Genomic DNA, 16,024 nt, shown 5'->3' on the forward strand with positions numbered 1-16,024 from the left:
TAAATTGGATATGTTTTTGAAGGATATTGTTAAATAAAAGAAGAGAGACTTACAATCAATTTATACATCATCTCCCTGTCTCCTGTGTCACAGCACGTAGTATCAGCTCAATCTTCAAATAAGACTGTACGAACCGACCAATCACAATCCACTAACTGTAGATTAGGGCTGACATCCGCCATATCGAAGTCAATGTACGAACGAGCCAATTATATCTCCACATTGATTAACCTTTGATGGAGATCATAATAGCTCCGGAGCTTAGCATAATTATGCGTGGTTAGTGATTGGTCGGTGAAGCTTGAATGGTTCCGAGGATTCAAAGCTGAATGGAAATTTTGTCCCGTACCACGTTTGATTATCAATAGCGCTGAACCTGGAGCTATAAACGCATCATAGGACCAGTCGTACTTGTTCCAGTGACCTTCTTCAGGTAAGCGACTCCATAGGAATCTAAATCGCTGACATGTAACTCGTAAGAACTAATCCTGATGATCGGGTCTCAAGTTTCTCCAGCGTGGCGAGGCGCGATTATCTCACCGTATTTCTTGTGCAATTCTGCAATCTTGATCGTGTAGCGCGCATTCTTTTTTTTTTTTTTGCCTTGAATTTCTTCAAAGTACCAGACATTGGAGAGGGCTGGAATATATTAATACCATGGTGAAAAATGGTACTTGACCTATGGATTCTTTGTTTCAGCAGGTATGTTAGGCTGCTCTTCTCATGTTTTCAGGTTACACGAAGAGTGCTCTCATGAACAGCCACGGCGCTTTAGATAACCCAGCAAATTACTCGACTTCCGTAATTAAAAGTCCAATGGAGAGAAACGAAAATAAAGGCTATCGAGGCAGTTGTGATGATATAACCCTACTTTGGTTCCCAACCCGGTCTAGTGCCATGCCGATTGGCCTAAATCTGCATGTCAAGCAACTTCCTAGTTATTGCATTGTCTCGTTCGATATGGAACGAAGTAGAAGATAGATCGCATCAATGAACCTGTCCGAGGCATCCGGAAATGGCGTCTTCCGCACGCAGCTATTGGCAGATGCATCTATTCGCTGTATGGATGCAGTGTAACCCACCTCACATTCCTCGGATGCATGCCGGTGTAGATATAGAGTGACGACCACCTGGAGTTCAAAAGCGAGCTCTCATAATTGCTTTACACCTATGGAAGGGAACATTCCTTGATCTGAATTTTGTTTCCTTGACTGCTAGACATATGCTATTGGCGCAACATGGCTTCCTCACAATCAACCAGAATATCCTCCTTGATCAAGGAATTATTTGCCATAGAGCAAGAATCCGCTGGCTACATTTATGAAAATGAGAATCTTCGCACCGACGCCGCACATCTCGTTCGAAAATTGGCTGTGGCTTTGGAGAGACCGCAAGAGGTGATATTGATGAACTCGTCCATGGTATGGTTGTAACGCTCCTCCCATCTTTTCTTATTTATACTAAAGAATAATACGTCTTATACAGCCTGCTCAAACCGCTGCGGTCCGGATAGCTGTTGATCTTAATCTTTTCCTTCACCTTGGAGATGGACCGGAATCGAAGGATATATCCGAGCTAGCTATGAAGACGGGCGCTGATGCTGAATTACTAAGTACGTCTCTAGGGAGCATTCTATCCCCGCGTGCTGAGATTCACTAACGAAGATAGTTCGTATACTTCGACTTCTCTCGGCGATGGGTTGGGTGGATCAGGTCGGAAATACATCCTTCAAGCCAACGGCCATAACTCGCACACTGAAAGAAAGTGAGTCCCTCCAGGCTGGCGTCAAACATATGTAAGTGGCTCCCGTTGCTATACGGTCGTATAGCTCATCAAATCTACAGGTACCTCTCACTTCCGGTATATGGCAAACTTCCGAAATACTTTGCACAATATGACTACAAATCTCCCGACGACGTCCACGGTGGCCCGTTTCAATACGCCCATGGCATAAAGGAGACGACTTTCGACTACTGGGCCAAAGATCCAATAGTAACTAAAATATTCAATACGTTCATGACCGGTGTCCGTGGAAGCAGGCCACACTGGGTCCATTGGTTCCCAATTCAGGAAGAGCTTATCAATGGATCAAGTGGGAAAGATGAGGATGTCCTGCTGGTCGATTTAGGCGGTGGAAAGGGCCATGACTTGAACAAATTTATCACCACCTTTCCGGATGCGAAGGGACGATATGTTTTGGAAGATCTTCCTGTGGTTATCGACGACGCTTACGACAGGAATCCGAGAATCGAGGCTTTGAAACACGACTTCTTTCAAGAACAACCAATTCAAGGTAATAGCCCTGGCCCTATGCTGGTGTCTTGGTTTCGGTTAGTAGCATGGCAGCTAATATATTATTTTTTGATCAGGCGCACGGATATATTTTATGCATCATGTACTACATGACTGGCCGGATGACGATGTTGTGCGAATCTTCTCACAAGTTGCCCAAGCGATGAAACCGGGGTATTCCAGATTGTTGCTGGGAGAGAATGTTTTGCAGGATATTGATTGCCACCTCTATCCCGCTTTACTGGATTGGGGCATGATGGTACTGCATTCTGGCATGACGAGAACAGTCGGACGATGGAGAAGTTTACTCGAGAAAGCCGGACTCAAGTTAGTTAAGTACTGGGCGCCGCCGGGAGATGGAGACGGCATTGTGGAAGCGGTCCTTGAGAAGAACATCGCATGATGTCCAGAATTTGCAGAAACAGATCTTAGAAATTGACGCTTGTACGGAGTAGTGCGAAAGGAAGATTGGAGGGGGGAATCTCCCCGATCCATACGAAGCTCATTCTTAAGATAGATCCGCTTAGCAACCTTAGCTCAAGGAAAAATCCTTCGTCCGCAGATATGACGGTATCCTGCAGATTAGATTGACCAGGATGCCCTGGCCTGGGCTCAGGCCTTGGGGATCCCGGCGCCGTGAGGCGGGGTAGGCAATCAAATCCGAGCTTGATTGCTGGAGCACGCCGGGCTACTACAGCCACCGGAGTATTTGCGGGTCGTTTAGATGAACATAGGGTTGAAGCCGGAAAGACTATTGTTGATTATCCAATAAATGGCGTGCACTATAACACCAACGCTTTCATGATTCATGAGTCGCTTGATCGGTTGTTCTCACGGTCAATCGCATCGGCTTKCGACGGAAATTAGAGCAACTCGGTGCATACCAGGCATTCTCGGTCGGGATTTTGATGCACTGTTCTGTAAGTAGTGATTAATTCCCATACAAACAACGCAGCTGAGGTGGGGTCAACAACTTGATTTAATATCCGGCTGCATTTTCCTTGTTCTTCCAACCCACACCAACCGATCGATGGAAATATCGAAGATTATTCGCAGAATGAGAAGGACCGACATCGCCGCTGCAGCGCTGTGAGGTGAGTGTGCCGGAATTCCCGACAGGCCGTGGTGTCGAAGCAGAAACTAGAGAATATCGGTATAGCAGAGTACTTGAAGGAGTTAGGGGAGTAGTAAATAAGCATTGACTAGAGCCTAGCAGTGGCTGATAGGCTAGTCGAAAAGTAAGCAGAAAGGAGAGAGAAAAAGACTAAGGAAGAGAATAAACGAAGTTGTGATTGTGGTGGCGGGCGCCCCACGGGGAATTTGGACACTGGCGGCGCCCATTTGGGAAGGCGCGGGCTGCTCATCTAAACAGTCTAAACTAACTAGGAAGATTAATCATTGTTTCCACCTGAAGATCACCGCAACACAGAAAACTCAACTCACCGAGTCAACATTCAGAGTGACCATCGGCAACTTTGTACTACAGAAGCAGACCAAATCAAATTTCCGGCGTCTACCCGTCTGGCTCACGGACAATCGAAAGAAAAGACGATGCCCACAACCCCGCTAGAATCTCCTTACTACGAGCTACCAGCTTACTAGGGTGACATCGTGCTAACCCATTCCTCCACGCCAAAGCAGCACAGCTCCACAGCAGCACAGCTAGCGACCTAGCTCCTCGACTAGAGATGACGGATTGACGCGCTCTGCCTACTTTTTGAGGCCCCGGTCGGCCGTATCAGTACGAAACCCGGTCATGAATGAAATGAACAGAACATGACAGAAGCTGGGAACAGGAAAAAAAAATATTCGGTGGGGTTGTATAAAGGCACGCGATGATCCCTGCGATGCAAGGGATGATTCATCGGAATCAATTGCTCTGTGTTGGTGCCGCTCAATCTCACCCACGACAATGCGGTCAACATCAATCATGAAAGGCCTAGTGGCCACAGGATGCCTCATTGCGAGTGCCAGTGCTGCGGCATTGGCAACTCGTGATGCAGCTTCCTGCCCTGGCTACAAAGCATCTAATGTAAAAACAAGCGCGGGGAGCATTGTCAGTGCCGATCTCACTCTAGCGGGAGCTGCTTGCAATGTGTATGGCACGGATTTGGACAATTTAGTACTGCAAGTTGAATACGAGACTGGTGAGAGAAAGTAATCAAAAGACTCGTGAGGTCTTTTGTCACTGACCATTATCACCAGAAACGCGCCTTCATGTCAAGATCTACGACGCAGCCGAGCAGGTCTACCAAGTGCCCACCTCCGTTCTACCACGACCAGTTAGCTCAAACATCAAGCCGGCAAAGTCTGACTTGAAGGTTACAATCGTAAACAGTCCCTTCTCATTCAAAGTAACCCGCAAGTCCAATGGCGAGGTGCTTTTCGATACAGCTGGACAGCCCTTGATTTTTGAATCTCAATACCTTGGACTGCGCACCAGTCTTCCTGAAAACCCTTACCTTTATGGCCTGGGTGAAAGCACCGATCCTTTTCCACTGCCAACAAACAACTACTCTCGTACCCTTTGGTCTCGCGATGCTTACTTGACTCCCCAATACACCAACTTGTACGGAAACCATCCGATATACTTCGACCATCGTGGATCCAAGGGTACTCATGGTGTGTTTCTCTTGAACAGCAATGGAATGGACATCAAGATCAACCAAGATAAAAATGGTCAATATTTGGAGTATAACACTCTAGGAGGTGTTTTGGACTTTTATTTCCTAGCTGGCTCAACTCCGAAGGATGTTGCCATTCAATATTCCGAGACTGTCGGCAAGGCAGTCATGATGCCGTACTGGGGATTTGGTTTCCACAATTGCAGATACGGATACCAGGATGTCTTTGAGGTTGCCGAAATTATCGCCAACTACAGTGCTGCCAACATTCCTCTCGAGACTCAATGGACTGACATTGGTGAGTTTGCTTACTACCGGCATACTTCAGTGCTAACAAGGTTTCAGATTACATGGACTTGCGAAAAGTGTTCACCCTCGACCCATTGAGATACCCCGTCGACCTCGTCCGCCAGATTGTGTCTTATCTTCATGAACATGATCAACATTACATCGTGATGGTTGACCCTGCAGTGGCTTACCAGGATTATGCCCCATTCAACGATGGTGTCGACGCCGGTGCCTTCTTGACTGTCTCCAATGGATCTGTGTATCAAGGCGTGGTCTGGCCTGGTGTTGCTGCATTCCCTGACTGGTTCGCATCAAACACGCAGTCTTACTGGAACAATCAATTTTCAACCTTCTTCAGTCCCGATAATGGTGTCGATATTGACGCCCTCTGGATTGACATGAACGAAGCTTCTAACTTTTGTACATATCCTTGCTCTGATCCCGCTGCATTTGCTCAGTCTGCCGGTGATCCTCCTGCCCCTCCGGCAGTACGCATTTCTTCTCCTCGGCCTATTGCCGGCTTCGGACCTGACTTCCAACCCCAATGTGTTGCTAACGTGAATTTTACCGTGTATGCAGAGACATACTATGGCGAAAACATCTATGTTCTTGGAAACTCTCCTACTCTTGGAGATGGAGTTGTTTCTGGAGCTGTGGCAATGAGCGCCAATAACTACCCAGAGTGGCAGCTTACCGTGCAGATGCCCGCCAACAGCACTTTCTCATATGAATATGTTCGCAAGGAGAGCGACGGTAGCTGGATATATGAGAAGAGCAACCGAACCATCACTACGGGTGACTGCAACACTGGACTACAATCTGTTTCAGATACCATTACTACCAGCTCAGGAGCTCAAAAGAGAGGAATCTCACCTGTCCCTCTTGTTCGCTCACCGGTTGCTGCTGCATTACAGAAACGAGATGGTTCCATGCTTGGTCTTCCTGGTCGGGATTTGGTCAACCCTAAGTACAACATCAACGACACCGCTGGTTCTATCAGCAACTTGACCATTCAAACCGATCTCATTCATGAAAATGGTCTTGCTGAATACGATACTCACAACATGTACGGCACTATGATGAGCGCTACCAGCCGAAATGCCATGCTTAATCGTAGACCTACCGTCCGCCCTCTTGTGTAAGCATCAAGCATGTCCCATCTATGAATGCTTGCTAATGACTACTTAGGATTACTCGGTCCACCTTTGCCGGTGCTGGCCGTCAGGTCGGCCATTGGCTTGGTGACAACCACGCGGACTGGGACCACTATCGCTGGACAATTGCAGAACTCCAAGAATTCGCTGCTATCTATCAAGTTCCTATGGTTGGAAGTGATATTTGTGGCTATGACGGAACGACTACTGATGAGTTGTGTTCTCGCTGGGTTTTCCTTGGTGCATTCTCACCATTCTTCCGTGATCACTCGGACAACACTTCGCCTCCACATGAACTTTACCGAACTGAAGCTATTGCTCAGGCTGCACGTGCTGCCATCGACATCCGTTACCGACTGTTGGATTATGCCTACACGGCGCTGTGGACACAGACACAGACTGGCTCSCCCATGATTAATCCTATGTTCTTCGAGTACCCTTCTGATCTCAATACCGCGACACTTCCTTACCAATTCTTCTGGGGTGACAGCATTCTCGTAGCACCTGTGACTGACGAGAACTCGACGTCTGTGTCAGTCTACTTCCCTAAGGATACATTCTACGACTTCTACACCGGAAAGCCCGTGACAGGAAATGGAGCAGCAGTTACCTTGAATAATATCGCCTTTGATAGCATTCCTTTATACTACAAGGGCGGTAGTATCATCCCTCAGAGAATTGCTTCTGCCAATACAACTGCTTTGTTGCGTCAGCAAAATTTTGAGATTGTCATTGCACCCAATACTTTTGGCCAAGCATCCGGAACTTTGTATCTGGATGATGGAGATAGCATCAATCAGCCGAAGACCTCTGTGATCAACTTTGAGTACTTAGACGGCCTGTTTTCGATGACGGGTACATTCGGCTACGACACTGGCAACGTGGTGATTAGCCAGATTACTGTTCTTGGACAGAATGTACAGAAGCACCCTGTCAACTTGAAGTTGACAGGGGCTCACGTTGGTGTATACTTATGAGCTAGCTGACATTCGCTCAGAGTGGATTTATTTAATTTACGGTCTTGAGTATGAAATTCAATAAATCTAATTATCATAATATTTGACGATCCGTTCATAGATCTATAGAAATTTCAACTTCAATGCTACCTACCTACCTGCACAATTAGGGCTTTCTAGGCACCAGACCTAACTTGCTCGGGATATATATCATTGCCTGCACAAGTGATACATATATTAGGCAGCACTAGGCACAACCTTAGAAACATATAAAGATCCTAATTATTTCATCCAAGATTGACTAACTTTTCTGTAGACTTTTTACAAAACGTGCCACACCTAGATAATAAGCAACGACTTGGATGCATGAACTAGGACAACAATCATCATTCATCCCAACGGCTAAATCGGAGGACAAAGGATAAAGCATAGATGTTACTTATTAATACATTGGAACTAAGTAGTTAGCTACTAAAGTTGACTAGGTAAATAGCCCTCTCTGAATTTTCCTCTTTTCTTCTTCGATGTAATTCACATTATTTATTTCATAGCATTAAAATGACCAAAAAGTCTGCGGGCATAAATTGAAGCAAACTACGCGCAGTATGCAACGTAGATGGTGATATTCGAATAGCACATATCCGTCGCCGATGCTTCATCAGATTGGGTTGTACGATGCTGTCATGCAGACGTGTCATAACTCGCTTGATCACGTTTCTCTACAATAGCTGTGTGATGGGCTGGATAGTCCAAAGTTTGACTACGATCAAGCAAGAGATTTCAAAGGTATAGTAATTTGATCGAATGAAACCAAATAAGGCTCAATAATTACACGTATCAATCGCACTTCCACACTTTATCGATATTATAATGAGTTGCAGACATATAGGGTATATAGTTTCATCATCCATCGAATCGCATCACACACTTCAGACTATGTAACAAAGCCGATGTTGATAATGAGAATGGGACCGGGTTTCATACACTGGAAATCCAGTGATTAAACCTTCTCAGTCTTCTCTAAAACCACAGTGGGGACAACGTCCTCGATGGTCTCATCGACATCGACCAAATCATCCTCAATTTCGACGTGATCCTTGATGCGAATAAAGATCAAAGGAGCAGCGATGATGAGAGATCCAAGAAGCAAGCCCAAGTTTGTGCCCCACTCCTTCTTGTAAGAAAGCTTGTTCTTGTCGAGAGACCACATGACAGCGGCGCCGGCAGATTGGAGACCCTTATAGAAACCAACGTAGTTGGCGGTACGACGACCGGAGTTGGAGAGAGCACCCATGATCCTAATCATGTTAGCATGAAAGTCAATAGAATGAAAGAAAGTGGCGAGGAACATACCAGTACATGCAACCTTGCCAGACAGCGTCGTAAGCACCGTAGAAGAAGTACAAGAACATAGGACCAACGTAGCCAGGGGTACTCCAATCCCAAGCCTGGAAGAAGGGAGCGGAGTCAGTGACGACATCGGCGCGGTCGTAGTTCTTCTGCCAGGCCCAACCGCCACCATAGATGGCGACGGTCAAGACGATGAGAGTGACGAACATGACGCGGGCACGGAGAGAACGACGAATCTTGGCGTTGTCGAGGAGGGGACCAATAACGGAGGCAGCACAGATCTGAGCGAACCAGTACAAGAAACCGTTCAGGGCACGAGTACGGGTGTCAAAGTAGGCGGCGTTGATGGCGTTCTCCTGATAGGTGTAGAACCAGTTGGAAGACCACATCATGGGGAACAACAGAATGATGTATGGCTCGGCAAGGATACAAGTGTACAAACCCTTGAGTTCGGACCACCAGCTGGGGTTCTTCATGAGAATGACCTTTGTACCATCGGATCGAATAATCTTGTCGGCATCGACGAGGAAAAGCGCCAAAAAAGCACCGATGACCATCAAAACGATGAAAGCAATGTAGGTACCATCGTTAACGGTGGCGGCCACCTTGACGTTGATATTCTGACCGAGAGGAATCAAACTACCGATACAACCACCGATGTTGAAGATAGCCCAGAACCAAGCCCAGTAGCGACCCTTTTGGGCTTCAGTTGGATAAGACACCATGATGACACCCTGGGCAGCCCAGAGGACACCGGCGCAAACACCAAGGAAAGCACCGGCGAAGATGTTGAAGCCGGGAACATTTTCATGAACGGAGGCGAGAAGGGAGCCAGCGTAGATGGAGTAACCGAGACCACCGAAACCGATGGAGTAGCGCACACCCAGACGGTTAACAATGGTACCAGCCAAGAAACCCACAACGGCGAAGGTCGAGTAGAGGGCGATGTTCTACACTTAGGTCAGATTCCATATATTTGGACGAGACGATCCAAAAGCTTACCATGTTGTCGGCCAAAGTAGCATCGGTCTTACCACCTCCACCGAGACCACCCAAAGAGTTGAACATACCAGGACACAAGAAACACACAAATGCGACTAGACCGAGCTGGATCGCGGGAGAAGCGTACCAGGGAATTCTACCGCGATGTCTGTACATCCATCCTGAGGGCAGCTGGTCGGGAGTCCATGCCTCGTTAATGACTGCTTCGTGAGTTGCCTTTTCGTTGGGGTAGGGCTCGACCTGGGGTTCGACGGTGTCGGCCATTGTGTCGGTCAGTTGATGTCAGATAAGCAAATATCTTGCTGATACGTGTGGATATATGTGTATATATATATATGCACTCTATATACTATACACAGAAGAGGAGACGGACACGAAAAGAAAGAAAAAGTCGAGTCTGGACTGGAGGCGATCTGATCTTTTTATCGCAGCTGGAGAGCCGCCCCACTCGATTAGCTACCAACAACTAAGAGAGCTAAGCTACTAGTGGAGTCACATCAACAGGTTAGCACGCTTGGTTACTTCTGACGGCCTCCTTAATCAATGTGCTTGCTTGACTGACTGAGCAACATGCTATGGTTACTTACTACTTAGTACATGTCAAAATTGGACTCTGAGCTGCTGGATCTGGGGTCGTGTTTCCAATGCAACCCCGTCAGCCTCATGATATGAACTCTACGGATGTTGACAGAACTGATTGGCCGCATGAAAATATAGATTTGTTTCTGATTAAGCTCTTTACCTTAATGCCGTCTTCATGGTTCTTTTTTCCTCCTTACTACTTACAGAGCTACCGGGACAGCAGCACATACATAGTAGAATAGTACCCTATTGCTGTAGGTATACGGAGTAACTATTATACGTGAGTAACCGAAAAGTACAGAAAAGTCAGCAGCTTCCCGCACAAAGAAACAACAGCAGTTCGTCAGCCCCACTTCTATCGAATCTGCCGTTTCCCATTGGCTGCTTGCCCTTATTCTTATCTTCCTGGACCCATGGGCGGCCACGAGCCTTACGAAACATGGCCTAGTACCATGTGTTTTATTGGCCAGCCACCACCCCCGAATGCCCCACTTGATAGCAGCGTTGCAACCTTCCGTGTACCGTTCGGGACTAGCGCGGCGTCTCCCCGGATTGCACCGTAACATCGGATGTTGTGTGCCATTCGGACTGTATCTTTTCATTTTAGCAATTTATTGTTTTTGACAGTTGAACCGAAAAGGTTGAGCCAGCTACTTGACCACCGAACGCTGTACAGTCACTCCAATGTATATGACACTATGTGTAATGTAAATAGTGTCTCGTGGCGGAACCTACTACCGAAACACTGGCGACTAGCGAGACTAGGTTAACCTTCGCCCCAGAACCTAGAAGCAAAGAAGCAACAACCAGCAAGCCAGAAGAAAAAAGCTTATTAATAGACCATCGAAACAATTATGTAACGCTACAACATCGATGCTGCTGTTTCGTCGAGCATCCAAGGCGATAGATTCGTCGCATGGCAACTTCACCTAGGACAGCGTGTTTGACACATGTTTCCATGTGTCCAGCTCTCTCCACTTCCCCTCACTTTCACCCAGCATTCATCTCGACTCCAGGCACGAGACTCTGGAGTTATCCGCACTGTTGTTGTACATACGTAAATGAAAACAAGGATACCGTGCCATCCATCGTTGTCTGTCTTATGGTTCGGTAGGACTAGTAATACGAAGGATTGCGCTGACTACACTAAGTCACTCACTAACACCAACGGCTCTCGAGTCTCTCTCTCTTGGACTCGGTTATCATGTTTCACGAAAAAAGGAGAAGGTGTTCACGTGGCCATTTTGATTCGCGCGGCTGGTGGAGCCCGGCCGCCCAATCAGCGCGTGTAGATTACTTTCCAGGCCCGATATGTCAGGCATGTCTTGGACTTGACTCACAGTCAATGAGATCCCAGAACAAAGACTCGAGCTGTCACAGTAACAGGGTTCTCGAGTCAGGAGAACGATTCTGGGCTTGTCGCATTGCACACCTTCACCTGTCACCTGCGTACCAACATCAAAGAACAACCACCAATAAGACTAGACAACGATTACCATTGCTGGTACATGCTGTCTAGCGTTGATAAGGTATCTCCCTCGCTGCAGCCGCTTATCAGCTTAGCTTTAGCTCAACCCACTGCCACGGTATCATCTGCTTAAATACTACCACCTAAGTTACTGCCTCTTATCCGATTGTATCGCATGGATAGCTGGTAACATCCAATTGTGCCATGAACTTGGATCTGTCAACTCTGTCGGTATTGATATGAACTCAACTCGTTCTGCGGTTGTGTACATCACGGATGAATGGATGGTTCATCTACTTTGATAAGCCCAGAAGCACGTTACCATCCCAGCGAGTCGCAGATGTACCATCCTGATATCGACGGTACGATCATACGACAGGAGACAAGCAAGAAGTAGATCTGTGATAGTTCGGGTGGGTGCGTAGATATCCGACGCAGGGACCTCGAACGTTATTCTAGAAGCAGTCACCATCGACTGTATCAGTCCTAGGTCGTCATATGTGCCCTAACCCTAACTCAATCCTTGCCCAGTCAGATTACCAAACAGCGCCATATCAACTCCTTGTAATGCCCAATCGTGTTCGTCAAATTCCAAGCCGGGTAGTGATCCAAATGCCCATGGTGCTGCCTGACCTGGAACTACATCATGGCTCGGGATTGGCTCCAAAACAGAGGGATTTATAATGCTTGTGTGTGGCAGAGTGTGACTTTGAGGACGGTGTTCTATCACAATAATCCCATAGTGCGGGATTTGAATGCGAAGCTCGTGCACAGCTTCCTTCGTCTGACCAATACACCGAGATTCCGGCTCAACGGCTTCTGATGCACATATCTGGTAACAGCTTCCTTTAAAGGAGTTGTCTTCGATGTCAAGTAGCGGTTGGAGAATACTAGAGATTTTTCTGGCAACCACATCGCTGCTTTCTCCTGCCATTCTTTCCATAATTGCAAGCAGGCGTTCTAACGAACCTCGGTCACCCGAGCGTTGGTGCTCAAGAGACTGGAAAAACGTAACACTATCCTTGAATTGGCGACGAGATTCAATATGTGCAAGACAGAGAGTCGTACTTGCAATGAAGGCAATAAAATCGATGCCTCGGCAGTACGCCGGCGCCGAAATGGAATCGTAGAAAGAGATGTATTGTGTGATAATGGCTCGACTGGCGTTGGCAGCTGCTAACTTGCTATAGTCGTAATTCGAACTGATAGACGATGGTAGTAACATATATGGTAGATGTAATTGAACTAAGAGATGGTGGTGTGCGATTTGCATCATGAAACGGATCGTTTCTTCAAATGCCTTGCCATCATTACCGGCAATGGTACCAAAATTGGAGCTCACCCACCAGTCTGGTGGCATCGACTCGGCAGCTTCCAGCAGGAGCTTATCGATCTTGCGAGTTGCGACGAGATCGGTTCGTTCAGTCCTATTTCGCTGTAGGATGAGTCCGCTTGCAATTGACTCTAAGCGCTCCATACGGTCCACAGGCATGAAATTTTCTAAAGCATCTGAACTCGTATCTTCAGGCGAACCTTGCGGAAGGCCGAGCATCAAGGACAGATATCTGTCTGAGCAGACTATACGAAACCACATATAGTCCGGATCGATACGATCTCGTGTTTTCTCCTCTAGAAACATGCTCGATGACTTGACACTTCCATGGAGCCCCATCATCTGTGCCATAACCATAGCTCTCCGGTTTGCCAGCCAGGCCCGGCGGAGGTTCCCAGCATTGTTCAAGTACATGCTCTCGATCATGGTACACTCAATTCCTTCGAGTGAGTTGACAAGTTCATCGTTGCTAGTCACAAGCCGAGTAGCCGAACTAAACGCGCGAGACATGATTTTCAGATAGGCCGAACTCAGACTACTTAGCTGACTAGCAAAGCATGGAGGAATACCTTGCAAGAAGGTTGATAGTAGAAGTAGCCTCCTTGCGATGAGAACCGGGTGACAAGTTAGCGAAGGTAGCTGCAGTACTTGCCGTAGTGATGGAAATTTCCCACAGAAATAGTCAGAATACGACTTGCAGACCACTCCATGCAGCAGAACCGAGACTCTGACTGGTATGCTTAAGATAGTATCAAGATCCTGCTGGCTGGGCCACGTGGCTATTAGGGCACAACGTATGTAATTAAAGTCGCTGCCAATCGGCTGGKGGAGTCCAGCTTCAATGTCATTCGAATGGGGTCCACACTTCTCATCATTAGTAGAGCGCATGAGCAAACAACATTTTTGCGGCCAATTACCGCTGACGGTGGGTACTCTTGACCTGATTGACCCCTGGTCAAGATGTCTGACTTCTCATAGCCACCTCGCTTGACCAGCTGCTCAACCAGAGATTCCACTCGCCCAAGCCGATCAACTTTCCTATTAGCCAATGCCACTTCATCAGGAAATTCCTGACCAATGCAATTGGTTTGGCGACTCCTGCATCCATCACAAATGGCGTCTGTAGATGCTGCAAATGTACATCGGATTTTCCGCCGTTTGCACTCCCAACAAGACAGTGTTCCTTTCCGTATCTTCCGTTTTTTGGCCGTGATTGCTGTCTCCGCCATGGAGCAAGTCTCCAACAGGTCACCCCGTGAGTGTTTCCTCTGGTCTTCCATTTTAATACATTCAAGGCAGTACGGTCATTCTTTCCCAAGTATGGTGCTTCTTCGTCCAGGTTATATCACGGTGGTGGGAGGAAGAAGGAGCAAAGAACTCCGCCGCGGCGGAGGAAGACGCTCGCTGGACCCACCATGCGCCTTCCCGTTTAAGAATTGCTTGAATCACTCAGGCAGGCCAATTAACGCTGTTTTTATCAAGTGACAATGGATTCGCAATTATAAAAAATACTCTCGAGTGAGTATATAATGCACCTTGCTTTCACCATGACTGCATCAATACACCCACAAAAATTTCCAAAATCAAGAATCCCATTCTCTTGAAACCCAAGGATAGTGAAAGTTGCTGTGGCCGGTGGCTCTGGGCGTGAGTCAAATGTCATATGACATAGCATGACACACTGACAGCTTGTAGAGGTCGCTCGAGAGATCATTGACGCTCTTTTGGCGGCAAAGAAACACGAAATCGTCATTTTGAGTAGAAGTGTAAGTAACATCATAACCATTGCTCCGTTCGCATTATGCTATAACTACTGTAGGACACCCCGGTGCACTCTATCGCGTCTGAAATACGCTGGCAAAAGGTAGATTACGAAGACAAGAAAAGCCTGGTTGAAACCCTCCGCGGAACTCATACCCTCCTATCTTTTGTCCAAATTCTTTCGGATCCCGATCAAATGTCCCAGAAGAATCTAATTGATGCTGCCATTACTGCGGGTGTAAAACGCTTTGCACCAAGTGAATATGGGAGGTGAGAATTCCTCTTGTCATGTGTAGTGTATCATAACTGACCAGATCAAAGCAAGGATATCGTTAATATGTCTTGGTGGTGTGGAAAGGGAGTGATCAGAGAGTATTTGGAAAAGGTGAATGGAACAGAGAATGTGAATACTTCCTTGATCGAGTTGATGTTTCGAGCTGACTTTCTCCTTAGGTCCTTGAGTACACATTGTTTCAACCCGGATTGTTCCTCGACTACCTGGCCTACCCTTTCAAGACATCAAAATATCTTGACCCCCTACAAACCTTCTTGGACTTTGCCAACAGGCGGGCAATGGTTGTGGACGATCATGAATATGCCGCCATAACATTCACAACGGTATCAGATCTTGCAGCAGTCGTCGCACGTGCAATTGATTATGACGGCAAGTGGCCTGTGACGGGCGGTATCAGAGGAAATCGAGTTACCTTTTCACAAATTATCGATATCGGCCGTAGAATTAGAGGATCCCTCGACGTCACTGTTCTAAAAGTCGAAGATCTTGAATTTGGTGATCTCAAGTCTCCATGGAATCTACAAGCAGTCCATCACGCGGTGCCTGATGACCAGGCGCAAGCTCTTCTCAAGCAAGTAGCTATTGGTTTTCTGCTGAGCAGTTCAAAAGGCGCATGGGATGTCTCGGACGACTTCAACCGGATTTTCCCGGACTTTGAGTTCACATCGCTCAAGGACTTCCTGACAGGGACTTGGGAGGATAAGCCTTAGAAGTGGTCCGTTTTCAGATAATGTCCCTCCCTGTAATTAGTTGTTTGTCTAATCAATGCTTGGTCTTTTACATCGCCGCCTCTATCTCTCGTAGAAGTGGGGCGTATCTAATTGCTCTTTGAGCCATGACTTCGATTGGCTGTGGTGCTTGTGTGGGTCTCTACCCTAAAGGGTCAGCTCGACTTGTCAACAAACCGAAGCTTTTCTTC

General features: G+C 47.1%; 5 protein-coding genes across 5 annotated transcripts; 3 read left to right on the forward strand and 2 right to left on the reverse strand.

Annotated features, from left to right (window-relative positions):
- Window positions 1-1,238: 1,238 nt before the first annotated feature.
- BHQ10_001262 (uncharacterized protein) lies at window positions 1,239-2,695 on the forward strand (the record flags this gene model as incomplete). The annotated part of the gene is made up of 5 exons (XM_040873279.1): window positions 1,239-1,421; window positions 1,486-1,612; window positions 1,669-1,795; window positions 1,845-2,293; window positions 2,370-2,695. 5 exons carry the CDS (start codon window positions 1,239-1,241, stop codon window positions 2,693-2,695), a joined length of 1,212 nt encoding a protein of 403 aa, XP_040729767.1.
- A 1,527-nt stretch (window positions 2,696-4,222) lies between these two features.
- BHQ10_001263 (uncharacterized protein) lies at window positions 4,223-7,335 on the forward strand (the record flags this gene model as incomplete). Its single annotated transcript, XM_040873280.1, has 4 exons — window positions 4,223-4,439; window positions 4,498-5,214; window positions 5,262-6,342; window positions 6,393-7,335. The coding sequence occupies 4 exons, from the start codon at window positions 4,223-4,225 to the stop codon at window positions 7,333-7,335; spliced, it is 2,958 nt and encodes a 985-aa protein (XP_040729768.1).
- Window positions 7,336-8,314: 979 nt separating this feature from the next.
- BHQ10_001264 (uncharacterized protein) lies at window positions 8,315-9,930 on the reverse strand (the record flags this gene model as incomplete). The annotated part of the gene is made up of 3 exons (XM_040873281.1): window positions 8,315-8,612; window positions 8,668-9,614; window positions 9,667-9,930. The coding sequence occupies 3 exons, from the start codon at window positions 9,928-9,930 to the stop codon at window positions 8,315-8,317; spliced, it is 1,509 nt and encodes a 502-aa protein (XP_040729769.1).
- Window positions 9,931-12,227: 2,297 nt separating this feature from the next.
- Window positions 12,228-13,559, reverse strand: BHQ10_001265 (uncharacterized protein; the record flags this gene model as incomplete). Its single annotated transcript, XM_040873282.1, has 1 exon — window positions 12,228-13,559. One exon carries the CDS (start codon window positions 13,557-13,559, stop codon window positions 12,228-12,230), a length of 1,332 nt encoding a protein of 443 aa, XP_040729770.1.
- A 717-nt stretch (window positions 13,560-14,276) lies between these two features.
- BHQ10_001266 (uncharacterized protein) lies at window positions 14,277-15,815 on the forward strand (the record flags this gene model as incomplete). The annotated part of the gene is made up of 6 exons (XM_040873283.1): window positions 14,277-14,304; window positions 14,667-14,696; window positions 14,745-14,815; window positions 14,869-15,080; window positions 15,132-15,213; window positions 15,264-15,815. The coding sequence occupies 6 exons, from the start codon at window positions 14,277-14,279 to the stop codon at window positions 15,813-15,815; spliced, it is 975 nt and encodes a 324-aa protein (XP_040729771.1).
- Between the last annotated feature and the right edge of the window lie 209 nt (window positions 15,816-16,024).

This window comes from Talaromyces amestolkiae (assembly GCF_001896365.1).
Source record: "Talaromyces amestolkiae strain CIB chromosome Unknown scaffold1.1, whole genome shotgun sequence".
NCBI lineage: Eukaryota > Fungi > Ascomycota > Eurotiomycetes > Eurotiales > Trichocomaceae > Talaromyces > Talaromyces amestolkiae.